The sequence below is a fragment of the Chiloscyllium plagiosum genome, unplaced genomic scaffold (assembly GCF_037043375.1).
Source record: "Chiloscyllium plagiosum isolate Xiang-an unplaced genomic scaffold, Cpla_swu_hap1 HiC_scaffold_2, whole genome shotgun sequence".
In the NCBI taxonomy this organism is placed as follows: Eukaryota; Metazoa; Chordata; class Chondrichthyes; order Orectolobiformes; family Hemiscylliidae; genus Chiloscyllium; species Chiloscyllium plagiosum.
This window is the reverse complement of record NW_028270140.1, coordinates 36,227,906-36,243,993: the sequence shown is the minus strand read 5'-3', so window position 1 is coordinate 36,243,993 and position 16,088 is coordinate 36,227,906. Positions and strand designations below refer to the sequence as shown.

The 16,088-nt window shown below is 39.4% G+C and overlaps 1 protein-coding gene across 4 annotated transcripts in view; it reads left to right on the top strand.

Annotated features, from left to right (window-relative positions):
• The window catches only part of ptbp3 (polypyrimidine tract binding protein 3), a 117,909-nt gene extending 102,238 nt beyond the window's left edge, over positions 1-15,671 (top strand). For all 4 annotated transcript variants that reach the window (XM_087996150.1, XM_087996139.1, XM_087996143.1 and 1 more), the window contains 5 exons: positions 95-128; positions 433-525; positions 2,862-3,078; positions 5,808-5,885; positions 12,762-15,671. In XM_087996150.1, the coding sequence (XP_087852276.1) occupies positions 95-128; positions 433-525; positions 2,862-3,078; positions 5,808-5,885; positions 12,762-12,894 (555 nt within the window). In that variant the 3' untranslated portion in view covers positions 12,895-15,671. The remainder of the gene's footprint in view (positions 1-94; positions 129-432; positions 526-2,861; positions 3,079-5,807; positions 5,886-12,761) is intronic.
• The last annotated feature ends 417 nt before the right edge of the window (positions 15,672-16,088 follow it).

Here is a 16,088-nt window from a genome sequence, read left to right as displayed (position 1 = left end):
CTATAATGCTGAAATCCTCTTCGATATGAGTGATTTGATGATGTTTGTCTCCAGTCCATCTTGTGCTGACTTGTTTTGTTTCCCCTTACTACAGAAGGTTTCACCTCACTGGCTGTTCATCCTCTTTGGTATGTTGTCATTTCCACTGCTGTTTTACAGTGTAAATTTTTGTTTGCATTTAAGTTTGTGCTTCATTCAACAATGTCTCACATCTATGAATTTTATGTTAAAAGATTAAAATGCATGAAATTTAATTTCTGCACTGTAGCATTTGTTAATATGTGCACGTCATTTTTTTAAACGTCTAAGTAATGGAAAATTATTTTCCTTTTTCCTTGACTGATTCTGTCCTGTTTATACTCTGCTTTGTTTTAATTTGTCACTGTTACTTATAGTGGAATTGATTTTTTGTTTTGTTTGATCACCTTAAAGGAGTTTATGGTGATGTACATCGTGTGAAGATCTTGTTCAATAAAAAAGAAAATGCCTTAATACAAATGGCAGATGCAAATCAAGCTCAATTGGGTAAGATTCATGGATTAGTTTTACAAAATATAGTTTGCAATTTAGTTCCACCTCCAAAAGACACTTGATCCTCAAGTGCCTGCTATTTGGTGAATCATAATATTGATGGCTATTTGGCCTGCGCATCACAGTTGAAGTTACTCCTATCTTTACCGAGCCTCCAGATACAGAGTCTGTAGATAAAGTTTCAAAATACCAGTTTGTCAGTGTTCTTTATTTTCCAGTCTGAGCGCTGAGGGCAATTGCAATGCCTTTGTTTGCTACTTGCTTAAGAGTAGCCAGTTTAGATCAGTCACATTTTTAAGTAATTGAAATCGCTGATGTAAAAATAATAAGTTGAATCTGATTACTTGGGATTGAAATGATTGACTTTATTAATTGATCTGAAAGATTGTATCCAAATCCAAGCTCCATTCTTTCCAATATAATTGGTGGCGAGCAAATTATATTACTGGTGAATATATCAATTATATCAATATAATCCATACTTTATGTAGCATATTTCTGGTAAAAATGTTTCAAAAATCCTTTTGAAATAAGGTGTGTTTGTCTGTTGGGAATGGTTTGGGGATAAGAGGAATGCATTTAGAACTATGCTTTATTATCACATGTATTCAAGTATAGGAATACAGTGAAAAGTTGTCATTCTTCAAGGTAGCTAGAGTCTGAGTCCAACTGCATGGAGACTGGCCCTTTGGTTCATGCTGGTCAAAATGTCCAGCTATGCTAACCCCATTTCCCTGTAATTGGCTGTATCCTTCTAATCCTTTGCTTTCCGTGTATTTGTCCAAATGTCACTTCCACTGACATCTCATTCCATATACTTACTACCCTCTATGTGGGGAAGAAAAAGGTTGTCCCTCAGGTTCCCATTTATGTTTTCCCCTCAAATCTTAAACTGATGCACTCCTACTCCTCAATTGCCCAACCCTGGGACAAAAGACTGAGTATATTCACCTTCTCTATGCCTTTCATGATCTTATACACTTCTATAAGATTCCCCCCATCAGTTTCCTACATTCTAAAGAAAAAAAGTCCTAGCTTGTCCAACCTCTCCCTACAATTCAGACTGTTGAGTCCTGGCAACATCCTTGTAAATTTCTTCTGCAATCTTTCCAGTTTAATAACATTCTTCGTTACAGCAAGGTGACCACAATGCTCCAAATGCGGACACACGGACATCCTGCACAACTGCAACATAACTTTCCAACTTGTATACTCAGTGCCCTGATTGATGAAGGCCAGTGTGCCAAAAGCCACCTTCTGTTGTGCTAACCTGTGACCTTACTTTCAGAGAACTGTGAACCTGAACTCCAAGATCACTATTCCACTACACTCCTTAAGGCCCTACCATACTCCATGAAACTCCTAGTTTGATTTGACTTTACAAAATGCAAGACCTCACACTTATCTATGTTAAACTCCATTTGCTATTTCTCAGCCCACTTCCCCAGCTGATCAAGATCCTGCTGCAGTTTTTGATAATCTTCCTTACTGTACATGTCACTTGCAAACCTAATTATGCCTTGTACATTCTCATCCAAATCACTGATATAACTTAACAATAATGGGACCAGCACTGATTCCTGAGGCACTCCACTAGTCACAGGCCTCCAGTCCAACAAGCAACCTTCCACTTTTAACCGCAGTTTCCTACAGTCCTGCCAGTTGTGTATCCAATTTGCCAGCTTGCACTGGATTCCATGCAATCTAACCTTCTGGAATAGCCTACCATGTGGAACCTTGTCAAAGGCCTTAGTGAAATCCATATCGATTACGTCTGCTGCCCTGCGCTCGTCAGTCTTTCTGGTCACTTCATCAAAAGAACTCTCACAAAGTTGTGAGGCATGATCTCTTAAGTGCAAAACCATGCTGTCTACTCCTCATCAAACCTTGTCTTTCCAAATGCACATGTATCATATCTCTCCAATGTTTTGAATTAATTTAACTACCATAGATATTAGGCATACAGGTCTGCAGTTCCCAGCTTTTTCGTTGCAGCCCTTGAAGAAGGCACAACATTCACTACCCTCCAGTCTTCCAGGACCTCACCCGTGGTTAACTTTGATGCAGAAATATCTGCCAGGACCCCAGCAATTTCTTCTCTTGCCTCTTGCAATGTCCTTGGATATATCTGGTCAGGTCTAGGAGATTTATCCACCTTCATACATTCTAAGACGTCCAACACTACCTCTACTATGAAATATTTGATGCGTGGAAGTAGACCACTTGCACATACTCTTGAGAAGTGAACTGAAGTAATGATACAGTCTCTTTTAAAGTGTCTGTAGGTTGGCATGAGGAAAATTCAAGCTTAAATGTTCTTTTCTCCTCAGCCATGAGTCACCTCAATGGGCAAAAGGTTTATGGCCGGGTATTGCGTGTGACTCTGTCTAAACATCAAATGGTTCAGCTTCCTCGAGAAGGGCAGGAAGACCAAGGTCTGACCAAGGACTACAGCAGCTCACCACTTCATCGTTTCAAGAAACCAGGGTCGAAGAACTTCCAGAATATTTTCCCTCCATCATCCACCCTGCATCTCTCCAACATTCCGTGAGTAACTTCATGAAAATCCGAAGTCTCCCCAAAGGCTGAAAGGCACCAGAACCTCTCTTTAAACTAAAACAAGAGTACAGAATGAATTAATAGGGAAACATTTGTGGCTAAGAAAAATTATATTAGCATGTCAGTTAGAGATTAGTTCTAATATATTTTTAATTTATTGATTTCTTTTTTCAAGAAAAGGACCATTTAAAAATTGTCATCTAGTGATCACCTTATGCCCTAAAACACCACTTTGTTTGCATCATATCCGTAACCCAATTGAATTGCCCAGCTGAGTTAATACTAGTGACAATTGTCTTTATGCTTTGATTTGCGTCCCTTCCTGTTTTGAGACTGACTTATATTGACAGCCATCTTTGGGCTAGTTCTGTTTTATTATTAATTCATGTGGATGTTGGTGAAAAGGCTAGTGTTTATTACCCATTTCTTGTTTCTTTTGAGAAGGCAGTGCTGGGCCACTGCAGTTGGGATGGAAATACTCATAGGTTTTTTAGGAAGCAATTTCCAGGATTTTGACTTGGCCACCAATGAGTAACATTGTTTCCAATTTAGGATGCTGAGAGACTTGGGTAACTTGAAAGTGATCATGTTCCCATGTGCTTGTACTCTTTCTGAGAACAGACTAAGGGTTTGAAAGGTGTCATTGAAGAAGGCTTTGCAGGTTGGTGCAGTGCATCTTGTAGACACTACACATGGCAGTCACTGTTCTTTTTTGATGGTGTGTGTGTGTGTGTGTGTGTGTGTGTGTGTGTGTGTTCAAGATAGTGAAGGAGTGCTTGGTCCTGAATAGTACTGGGCTTGAATGTTGGAGTTGTACTTTTCAGGCAAGTTGGCACGACTTCATCACACTCCTAGCATGATATTGAAATAGTAGGAAGATTTTGGGTTGTTAGAAATTGAGTTAACTGCTGCAGAGTTCCCATCCTCTGACTTGTTATAGCCACAGTGTTTATGTGAGTGGGTCCTGTTGAATTTCTAGTCAAAAGTGATCTCCAAGTTACCCGAGTGCCAATGGTAGGTGCTTAAACTCTCTTATAGAGGTTAATAATGGCAGTTGTGTCAAAGGGAGTTGTCAGCTGGAGCCTGAATTTGTTTGTCCAGGTGTTAAATTCAGGACAGACTGTTTGTTTCTTTATCAAAGAATATTGTACTTCTGACCTTTGTGGAGAAGACATTGTTTAATATCTGAACTTGATTAGACTGTTCTGAGGAATTCTTAGTCATGTCCTATTCACATACTGAGTCCTGTTCTGCTGATTTTACCAGGTTGGCACATCATTTTGAAATATGTCAAGTGTTGTGCCTGACTTATTAACCCAGGGTTGGCCCACTGGCTTGATGATGTGGGAGATAAGGGTAGCCAAGCTATGAATTTAATAATAGTGTTTAAATGCAGTCCTGTTGTTGGCCTTTTCATGGATGTTCAGTTTTTAAATTGCTAGATATGTTCTGTATCTACCTCATTCAGCTTAATGTCAATGTAAGACAAAATGGTGGAGCATGTCCTTACTGTGAAATGGGTCTTTCTCTCTGTAAGGACTAGAAAGAGATCAGACTTCGAAACTGTGATGGGCAGATGTTTCTGCAAATGAACAAGTGAGCCACCAGGCCAAATACGCATTTGCTTGTGTATTCTCTCCCTCATTAACTGCTAACGGACCAGTCTGGAACCTGTGTCCTTCAGGACTCTGGCAGTGGTGTTTCTGAACCACTGTTAGTTGAATGCATGGTGTCTTTTTTACTGTTGGTGTTTCTTCCAAGTTGTGTTCAGAGTGGAGGATCACTGATTTTAACAGGTGCGTGAAGACAATGCAATGGTAATCAGGATTCTTTGTTGCTCATGCTCATGTTTGTTCAGATGCCATGAAACTTCATGGAATCTGCAGCACTCCCATTTCCATATGGATTGTACCAAGGGCTGTTGTATTTTAGTCTGGGATGTTGGCTGAAAGATTTATTATTTGCCTTGCCTGTGGGTCAACTCTCTCTATCTTCACACCAGTCCATAGATGTGAATGAGGTGGATTGGGGCAATTTGTCATGTCCAGGTCTGTTGCCTAGATCATTGCCTGACGAAATGACTAATTTTGTTTTTGACTTGTTCACAATGATTTTGCGTGACCAAGTGGCTTGCTGTGAGACCAATTTGACCAGAGGGTCTCAGCCGAACTGGGTAAGGAGAACAGATTTCCTTCCCGAAAGAAATTAATGAGGAATCGTGAGGTGATCAAGTAGTTATTTGGTTGGTACTACATTTAACTCCAAATATGTTTAACTTAATTTGAATTTGTCATCTGCAGCGATGAGATTCAAATCCTGCCTGAATAGTTCAGGCACATGATTACTAGTCCAAAAACATAACCATGAGACTAAATACTGCTTTGTGCATTTCTCTCAGTGCAAATGTAGGTTTGTGCCTCAATAGTCAAGATCTATGACCTGACTGTTTGTTTATAGTCACCATGTAAGACCTGAAGAATTTAAATAGTATGATAATGCTAGTATTAAGTTATGTAACCATGAGATCAGCTTGAAATTCCTGCAATAATTGGAAGACTTTGAAAAATTCCTTTTTCTTCAAACCCTTATCCATTTTGCATAATTTGTAAACTGTATTGCTGTTGCAAGTCTGACTTACTTTTGCATTTTTCTAAAATAGTATTGAATTGTCCGCTTTTCGTGCTCTTTTTAAAGAGCTGTTTTTTGTGTATTTGTAGACCTTCAATAACCGAAGATGATCTGAAAAATCTGTTTGAAAGTGCTGGATACTCTGTGAAAGGCTTCAAGTTTTTCCTGTAAGTCTAATGTTGTTATGTCTGACTTCTGCTTGACACAGCATAATAATACTGGTTGATTGTAAAATTAAAACAAAGGAAATGCTGGAGAAACGTATAGCATCTGTGAAGAGAGTGTTAACATTTTGAGCATAAAGACAACTCATCAGAACTTCTTTAACAGCCAAAGTAGGATTAGAAGGGATGAAGTCAGAGGAAAGGAGAGCAGAAGATGATTCCAGAGGGGCTTTAGTACCTGTTTAGTTTTTGGAGCTTGCATTCCTTTTAACACCCAAAGGAAAGAAAACATGTTTTTTTTTTAAATCTTCCAGTGAGTTTGAAGAATAAAGTTAAGTTAGAGTTGAGGACCACTTTGGCATAGAATGAAATGATGCTGATAGAGAGGTGAAGAATGTTCTGAATAAGAGACTTTGAACTTAAATCTGTTTTTGTCTCAGATGCTGGCAGACTACCTAGTTTACTCCATTTTCTATTTTTATGAAGTCGGTTTGCTCACTGAGCTGGGAGGTTAATTTCCAGACATTTCGTCACCCTACTAGGTAATGTCTTCAGTACGCCCATTGAAGATGTTACCTAGTAGGGTGACAAAACGTCTGGAAGTGAATCTCCCAGCTCAGCGAGCAAACCTACATCCAGAACCTCAACCTGAGCTACAAACCTTCTCAAAACTCACTTCTGTTTTTATTTCAGATTTCCTTCGTACATATTTTGTGTTTATCTCGGTTGACCATTTTCAGAATTCAGTCTTCGTTGTTATCAATATTTTCATTGTGATTTGATTTTCTACTTCAAATGACAGTGCTGTTATTACTGCCTACTAATTGCAGCATTTCTGTTTTGTAAATGACACTAGTATGGAATTGATAAGTTAAAGCTGTATTTATAGCTTTATCTCCTGATGTTATAGCATATTGGTGTAAGGGAAGAAGGCAGTTTGTTAGTGTGATGCAATTAGATTTGTGTTTTTAATACCTTTAATGGAGGAAGGAGGGCAATCTTTGACCTAATATTGTTAGTAAGGGATTATGAAACAATGGTGTGTGAAGGTTAAGATACAAATTTGCCTTGATCTAATAGAATAAACAATGATCGGAAAGGACTTGTGTTTCCAAGCTGCTGTCTAGAATATTTTAATAGAGACTTGTGTGACTTCGTTGAGCATTGATTTTGTTAAATTCAGAGTTAAAATTCGCAGTCTTGAAACTTGTTGAAAATTTAAAAGCAAAGCACATGGATGGCAAGCTAATTTAAAGCATTAAGTTGTTGCAGTTGCAAATTAACTTGTTATAAGATTGTCCCAATTGTTGTTTTTTGTCCCTGTCCCCAAAATATCATTGCTTTCAACAAGCATACGTTGACTTTTAATTTTTCTCCCTCTGATTTCATTTGTGAAAATAAGAAGTACTTTTGGATTGTTTTACTTTGAATTGTTAAATTACAATGTGGGAAGGAAGAAGTTGAATGCACATTATTGTCCCTTTCTTGCTATTTCTGCGATGGGTTCAGTTATCTAGGTGGTAAGCACTATCGATCTTTCTCTAAAAGAGGTGATTTTGACAGTTTTTCACTATTCATTCTGCAGGCACAATATTTTCTTTTATTTTTAAAAAAAAAATTTAGTTCCTTTTTATATCACGAGGAACTTCAAAATTGGCATTATTCCTTGTTAAGCACTGTAATATTTTTTAAACTAATTGTTTGTGTGCTTAATTTCAGACCTCACCTGCCCGAATCGGAAAAAGTTTAAAGCAAAGTTTGTCTGAATTGCAGTGATCCATTGTTTATTCAATCATTTGAGGTCAAAACCCTTAGTGATTACAAAACTGAATGCTCCCTAATTTCTTTTGGCTCACTTAACAGGCTTTGACCAATAGTGATGTGTCACAGTGAGGCTAGTTTTGAGATAGAGCAGTTTTGTGAACTTCAGGTCACTCCCCATTGCCTGCACAATCTTGGTATAGAAATGACTGGCATTCAGTATTTGTCACTTCCCGTAATCAGTTCAATGACACATCTGAAAAGGAGCAGTGAGCGTGTGGACTGATGACCACTAATCTTAGGTGTGCTCAACATAGGGAAGCTCTGAACCTATTGCTTGTCATTGTACTAAAGTCATGCTGATTTGGCCTGTCAACTCCCTAGGTCTGTTTGTCAGGTGTTTGTGTTTGCAGGACCACAGATGCTTTTATCTCAAACAGTGGCTCAGGTGCAGAGGTAATCAGTTGATTTTCTTCATAGTCTCATGTTGAAAGGATCTCTGTACTGGCACTTGCAGAAAGAAAACCCATGGCTCCAGCTGCAACTGTTCGTCTTGTACAGTGGAGCATTAATGTACATATCAAATGTTAATACACTCAAAGCAGAAATGCCCCAAGTTACTTCATTTGCTTCTTTCGACCCTTGTTCAGAATGTATGCTATGTTCTGTTGTCTAAACTTCAATTAAAAGATGATCTCTAAGCAGTTCAAAATTGTGTCACTTGAAATATTGCTTGTCTAGTTTTATGCCCTTCTTATTGAAAGAGAAGACCTGTGGTCTTGTCGAGAGGGAGAGAAAATGGGTTGGAGTCATAGAGATGTACAGCATGGAAACAGACCCTTCGGTCCAACCCGTCCATGCCGACCAGATATCCCAACCCAATCAAGTCCCACCTGCCAGCACCCGGCGCATATCCCTCCAAACCCTTCCTATTCTTATACCCTTCCAAATGCCTCTTAAATGTTGCAATTGTACCAGCCTCCACCACGTCCTCTGGCAGCTCATTCCATACACGTACCACCCTCTGCGTGAAAAAGTTGCCCCTTAGGTCTCTCTTATATCATTCCCCTCTCACCCTAAACCTATGCCCTCTAGCTCTGGACTCCCCCACCCCAGGGAAAAGACTTTGTCTATTTATCCTATCCATGCCCCACACAATTTTGTAAACCTCTATAAGGTCACCCCCTCAGCCTCCGAAGCTCCAGGGAAAACAGCCCCAGCCTGTTCAGCCTCTCCCTGTAGCTCAAATCCTCCAACCCTGGCAACATCTTTGTAAATCTTTTCTGAACCCTTTCAAGTTTCACAACATCTTTCCGATAGGAAGGAGACCAGAATTGCATGCAATATTCCAAGAGTGGCCTAACCAATGTCCTGTACAGCCACAACATGACCTCCCAACTCCTGTACTCAATACTCTGGCCAATAAAGGAAAGCATACCAAACGCCGCCTTCACTATTCTATCTACCTGCGACTCCACTTTCAAGGAGCTATGAACCTACACTCCAAGGTCTCTTTGTTCAGCAACACCCCCAAAGACCTTACCATTAAGTGTATAGGTCCTGCTAAGATTTGCTTTCCCAAAATGTAGCATCTCGCATTTATCTGAATTAAACTCCATCTGCCACTTCTCAGCCCATTGGCCCATCTGGTCCTGATCCTGTTGTAATCTGAGGTAACCCTCTTCGCTCTCCACTACACCTCCAATTTTGGTGTCATCTGCAAACTTACTAACTGTACCTCTTATGCTCGCATCTAAATCATTTATGTAAATGACAAAAAGTAGAGTGCTCAGCACCAATCCTTGTGGCACTCCACTGGTCACAGGCCTCCAGTCTGAAAAACAACCCTCCACCATCACCTTCCACCTTTTGAGCCAGTTCTGTATCCAAGTGGCTAGTTCTCCTTGTATTCCATGAGATCTAACCTTGCTAATCAGTCTCCCATGGGGAACCTTGTTGAACGCGTTACTGAAGTCCATATAGATCACCTCCACTGCTCTGCCCTCATCAATCTTCTTTGTTAGTTCTTCAAAAAACTCAATCGAGTTTGTGAGACATGATTTCCCACGCACAAAGCCATGTTGACTATCCCTTATCAGTCCTTGTCTTTCCAAATACATGTGCATCCTGTCCCTCAGGATTCCCTCCAACAACTTTGCCACCACTGAGGTCAGGCTCACCAGTCTATAGTTCCCTGGCTTGTCTTTACTGCCCTTCTTAAACAGTGGCACCACGTTTGCCAACCTCGAGTCTTCTGGCACCTTACCTGTGACTATCGATGATACAAATATCTCAGCAAGAGGCCTAGCAATCACTTCTCTAGCTTCCCACAAGAGATCTGGTGTTCTCGGGTACACCAGATCAGGTCCTGGGGGTTTACCCACTTTTAACCGTTTCCAGCACTTCCTCCTCTGTAATCTGGACATTTTGCAAGATGTCACCATCTATTTCCCTACAGTCTTATACCTTCCATATCCTTTTCCACAGTGAATACTGATGCAAAATATTAATTTAGTATCTCCCCCATTTTCTGTGGTTCCACACAAAGGCTGCTTTGCTGATCTTTGAGGGGCCAAATTGCACTTTTTAAAACAATCATCTTTTGAGAAACAATCCATAATGCAAAGTGAGTTGTGATTGAAATGCTCTTTCCATTTGTTTCTTTGCCCTGTTGAATTGTTTAGATCAGTCGTGCCCAAATGACTCACATCTGCTTTCAAACTTTCTAGCTTTAAATCTTAGTGAGTGATGTTTATGGTTTTGATTTCTAATTGTGCTTTAAGGATGAGGTATGATAGCTCCAGAGGTGTTGGAAAAGCCACATTTGTTTCCCCTGGAGAAGGTTGAAAGGAGATTTGATAGAGGCGTTCAAATTATTAAGTGCCTGGACAGAGTGAATAAGGCAAATATGTGTTCACTTTCATGGAAGGATAGAGAATGAGGGAGTGTAGATTTTAGTTAAAGGCAGAAGTAATGATATGAAGAAACAAATTCCTCCCCCCCCCCCCCCCCCCCCCCCCCAATCAATAGTGACCGTTGCAATGCAGTAACATCCCACAACCACACTCCTGGCAAAGGCAAATTCAGTAAAATAGATTGTCTCGCACGCAATTCTAGCAGCAGGAAAAGAATTCCAATCTTTTAGCTGTGACAAAGAGATGAAAAAACAGTTTCCGTATCCAGCTGCAAGATTTTAGCAGCAACTGCTAAACACTAAAATTAAATTCCTGGTTCAGTGGGAGCTTGACCCCACCAATTCAGGCAGTTTCTATTGTTCCAACTTACTTTCCTCAAATGGTGGCCAATGCTAAATTAATTGTTAAATTTAAATCTGAGGGAAATTTCTCTTAAGCATGGGTGTCAAGGGATAGGGGCCCAAGGCAGGACTTAAGCCACAGAGCAGTCATAATCTTGTTGAATGATGGCGCGGGCTTGGGAGGGCTGAATGGCCTATGTCTGTTCCTATGTTCCAAGGTGGCTGAGAAGATTTGTGGAAGCGTTGATTGTGATCTTTTAGCAATCACCTGAAGTCAGGGACGGGGCTAGAGGACTAGAAAATGGCTAATGTAGCACCCCTGTTTACGGAGGGAGGGGTGCAGACAACAGGAAATTATAGGCTGGTTAATCTGACCACACTTGGTTAAAAACTTTAGTTGACTTTTAAGGATGAGATTGTGGAGTTCTTTAGAGTGCATGGTAAAACAGGACTGAGTCAGCACATCTATGTCAAGTGGAGGTCATGCCTAACTAATCTATAAGAATTCTTTGAGGAGATCCTAAGAAAGTTAGTCACAAGAGAGCCAATGGATATGTTTTTTGATTTCCACAAGGCAATTGACAAGGTGCTGCACAGAAGGCTGCTAAGTAATGAGTCCATGCCACTGGGGGCAAGGTAAAAGATTGACTGAATGGCAGAAGGTAAAGAGTGGGGAATAAAGGACTCTCTTTCAAGATGGTAGCTGGTGACTAGTGAAATTCCGTAGTAGTCAGTGTTGGGATTGCAGCTGTTCATATTAAATGGTAAGGATCTTGTAAAAGGAGCCAAGGGCATTGTTGCTTAGATTGCAGATGACAAAAGATAGAAAGGCGGGACTCACATTGAGGAAGCTGGGAAGGCTGCTGATGGACTTGGGCAGGCTAGGAGAGAGGGCAAAGAGGTGGCAGATGGAATACAATGTAGGAAAGTGTGAAGCTATGCTCTTTGAGAAGCATATACGTGTAGATATTTTGTGAACGAGGGTGGGCTTCGGAAATATAAAGCTCAAGAGTCCTAGTTCAGAGTTCAGTTAATCTTAATATCCAAGTTGATTAGCAGGAAGGTAGAGGCAGATGCCACATTAGCATTCATTTCGAGTAAGGTTGCACTGCTGAAGCTGTATTCAGGCTCTGGTTATACTGCATTTGAAATATTGAGAGCAGTTTTAGGCCCCATATCAAAGGATGGATGTCTGGATTTGGAGGAGGTCAAGAAGAGGTTCACAAGAATGATCCCAGAGATGAAGAGCTTGTCCTATGAAGTACAGTTGAGGTTTCGGCATCTGTAGTCAATGGATTTTACAAGAATGAGGGGAATCTCATTGAAACTTTGAGAATACTGAGAGGTCTGGTTAGAATGGATGTGGTGAAGATGTTTCCATTAGTAGGAAAAACTAGGACCAGAAGGCACAGCCTCAATGAAGGGATGGCCCTTTTAGAATAGAGATGAGTTCCTTCAGCCAGAGGGTGATGCATCTGTGGAATTTATTCCTGCAGAAGGCTGTGAAGGCCAAGTCATTGAGTGTCTTTAAGATTGAAAGAGTTTCTTGATCAGTAAGGGGATCGAAGGTTACAGGGAAAAGCAAGAAAATGGGGTTGAATAATGCATCAATCATGATTCAGTGGCAGAGCAGACTTGATGGGCTGAATAGCTTAATTCTGCTTCTGTATCTTATGGTCTTGACTAGTCGGGCAAGTTTAATTCCAACAAATAATTTTCTTTGCGTTATTTTAAATACAGATGCTGCCAGACCGGAGTTTGTCCAGCACTTTCTGGTTTTGTTCAGATCTCCAGCGTCCGCAGTGATTTGTTTTATTCTAGTGTATAACAACTTTCAAAAATAATTTTGTTCTGTATTGCAGGAAGGACCGTAAAATGGCCCTCATCCAGTTGGACAGTCTTGAAGAAGCAATCCAGGCTCTCATTGACCTTCACAATCATGATCTTGGAGAAAACCACCATCTCAGAGTTTCCTTTTCTAAATCAACAATTTAATTCCTCTCCTGTTCTCCCTATAGACTGGGACCACCCAATGTGGTAAACTAGCATTCAGACAGAGACTGAAATACCAATGACCAACTATGCCTGCAAGAGATGCTTAGTGTAATATTTTAAGTGGAACACAACAGTGATGATGGGATCCTTCCTTTGTTTATCCATCAGTTTAAGCTTCAATCAATATAAATTTTCTTTGTAATTTTTGAAATGGGCGGGTTTGTTGCAAGCAGTCAATAGCCATAAATTGATCATTCACCTGCTGTTAACAACTGGTTCAGTGAAAATTTCTTTTTGAAGAAGTTTACAATTTTGGGGGAGAGGGAAAAGAAAATCCGGTCTAGATCTAAAAGATTTTGACACACTTTAAAGAAATTATTTTGGTAATATTGGGGAAAAAGAATTAAACATCATGGGTTTTCATACCACTATAATCTGAAAGAAATTATCAGTTTCATATTTACTGTGTACTTGTTTAATTATCATGTGCCTTATTATGTGCTTATAATCAAATAGATTAGAGGCTTTTCCTGAGGTTTCTTCAGTACAACTATTGTGGGTTCTTTCAAAGGGAGTCCTTCTCCTTGTAGATTTAGGTGAATTTTCTTTTGTGTATGTTGCAGTGTTGCAACAATTTAATGATTTTTATTGCAAATTAGCACACAGTTGGGAATGGAAGCCCAAGCTTTTTCCTGTCCTTGGGCAAACTGCAAATCTGTACTCTCTGTACCATCCAAAACTGCAGAAATGCTGTATAAAAGCCTGTGCTGCAGATCCTTTTGAATATTATTTACAGTGACAAAACTGCAATGTCCATGGTTGATTTGATTTGTCCCTTGAGTACCTGTAAGGTTCTAAATATTCAAAATCCGATCTGTGTGCTATGAGTTTGTTGTATGTTATCTTAAGTTTTTTTCATTTATTTTGATGTTCTTAGTGTGAACGTACCGGTTCATTTTATGAATGTTAATTGTTATTATTGGCTATTTTTTTCTTTGTTGCGGGGGGTGTGTTGGTTTAGGCTTTTGAATGTTTCCGTGTAGGTACTTTTCTGAAGTCCTCTGATGGGATTTTTACTTTTGTTTCATTAGACTCCCTAGCTAATTAACTAGCGTTTTTTGCCTGCCTTGTTTTATTGAATGCTCTCTGGACTAACTGCCAGTCTAGAAAACATGTCCTTAATTCTTCCATTCATTCTGAAAGAAAACTTTAGAGCTGCACAGACTTCGAAGCTGCAACTAAACCATGGTTAGAACTGTACTGATTTATTAAATACAAGACTCTTTCATACCATTTGGGTGGAATTCCATGATACTTAACAGAAAAAGGGTTAAATATTAGTGAATGATAAGGTAGAGAAAACAGAGCTTTTTTTTCAGGGTTTCGGAGAAAAACCAAAACAGGACCAAAGTTGATGTGCCTTCAATAGTCTTAATCATTTTTTTCTCTTGCCTCCAATTTAATATTTTTTCTTTTACTATATTTACACCTAAATTAGAAAATTATTATGAATGTAGTTTCAAATAGAAAAGGAGGGGGATTGAGTAAAAGAAGAATTTTCACTTTTCATTAGGGGGTGCTTTGTTTGCTTGCACCTAGCTCTAAGGAGAAAATACCTTAAGGTCGCTAATTTACATTGAATTGGATCTGTCAACTCCTGCATGCTGAGCATGGAACCAGAGGTTCACTTCATAAAAGAAGCATCTTAAAACAGTTGTTAGGAATCTCCCAGTAATTTCCATTTGTGGTGCCCTGAGCCAGAACTTTCCCAAAGTTGTGATTTGTATTTTCTTTCATCATTCCGCAAATACAAAGCCGAAAAGTGTTTTGTTTTGAAACACCAGGTGGTGTGGTGTAGCATTCTCAACAGTGGTCAAATGCATTGTTATACTGTCTTGTTAAGGCAGAACTCGTTCTTTCATTAGTTATTAGAAGCTGGTGTGACTATATTTACTAGTGATATTTGTGACTGAAAAGAAAAGTCATCTGACTTTTAAATTGGCTGACACCATAGGCAACCTGTATTTATTTGTTTATGAATTTAAAAACTGGACTGATGTTTGTTTGACATCAACAATAGAAAAGGGTCTAGCTGATGTGTCTTGGTGCACAGTTGATGTCAGTTAGAGATTTACCAGTTCCATCAGAGTAGGGTCACCAGTGATAATTGACATGCAGTATAATGACACTTGAGACATAAGTTGCAACTAGAATGCTCCCACCTGGGCAATTTAGGCGAGGGTTGCAACATTTGTGGAATCCTTGAACCTCTCTTTCAAGCTGCTTTTCTTAAGTCTTTCCCTTCTAGCATTGAGGTGTTGGCAGGTATGTAGTGCTTTCCTCCCTGTTCGTTCATGTACTTGATCTGTTCTTAAAATTCCTGCTTTCTTGAGTTTGTAAGAATGTTCAGCTGATGATGAAAATGCTGTAAATATTTGTAACAACTTTTTTTAATGAGGTTTTTTGGGAACAAGATAAAGTACAAACTGGTTTTTATATGAAAACATTGATTGTCTTGTATATTTTGATAAGCAACAGTACCAGGTTTCATTTGTAAAGCGGTTTGTGTCAATGTGGAAGAAACAAAATGGATTCCATTTCTGTTAAGATTTGTTTTTAATGCAGAGATGTTGAAATATTAAAAAAATATTTTCTAATTGTCTATTGCATGTCTCTGTATACAGTGTTCCATTTCTTTCAATGTGTGTATTTGCTTGTATCGCCTTGGTAATCTTTCCTCTAATTGTAGCATGCTTTCAATAAATGCCATGACACCTCTTGATCTTCCTGCCTCTTTGTCTACCACTTTTAACTTTCCTTTGTTTTTTTCCCCCCCTTAATTCTAGATCAGAGATTTCCAAACTGTTGTTAGGCTGGGGTACAGAGCAGAGACAGGAGACAATGTGCTTTGGATATCTGTAGGATTTAAGATGTACTCAAACAGTTATGTGGGGGTTATGGATTTGAAACATTATTTAGCCTCAGCTATCAACGTCTGTGTCCCATTCTGCCAGCTGAATTGTATTTTTCTTGCTATCAGCTTCCATGTGTGAGATGTCTGCTGGACAACTGGATGATTATCTGATTTACAGCAGAGTAGAGGTCCATCTGATCCACGTCCTTTTCACTGTTCTCCACACAATGCAGTAGGATAAAATAACATTTTGTAGTGCAACACAGGCAGTGTCATGAGA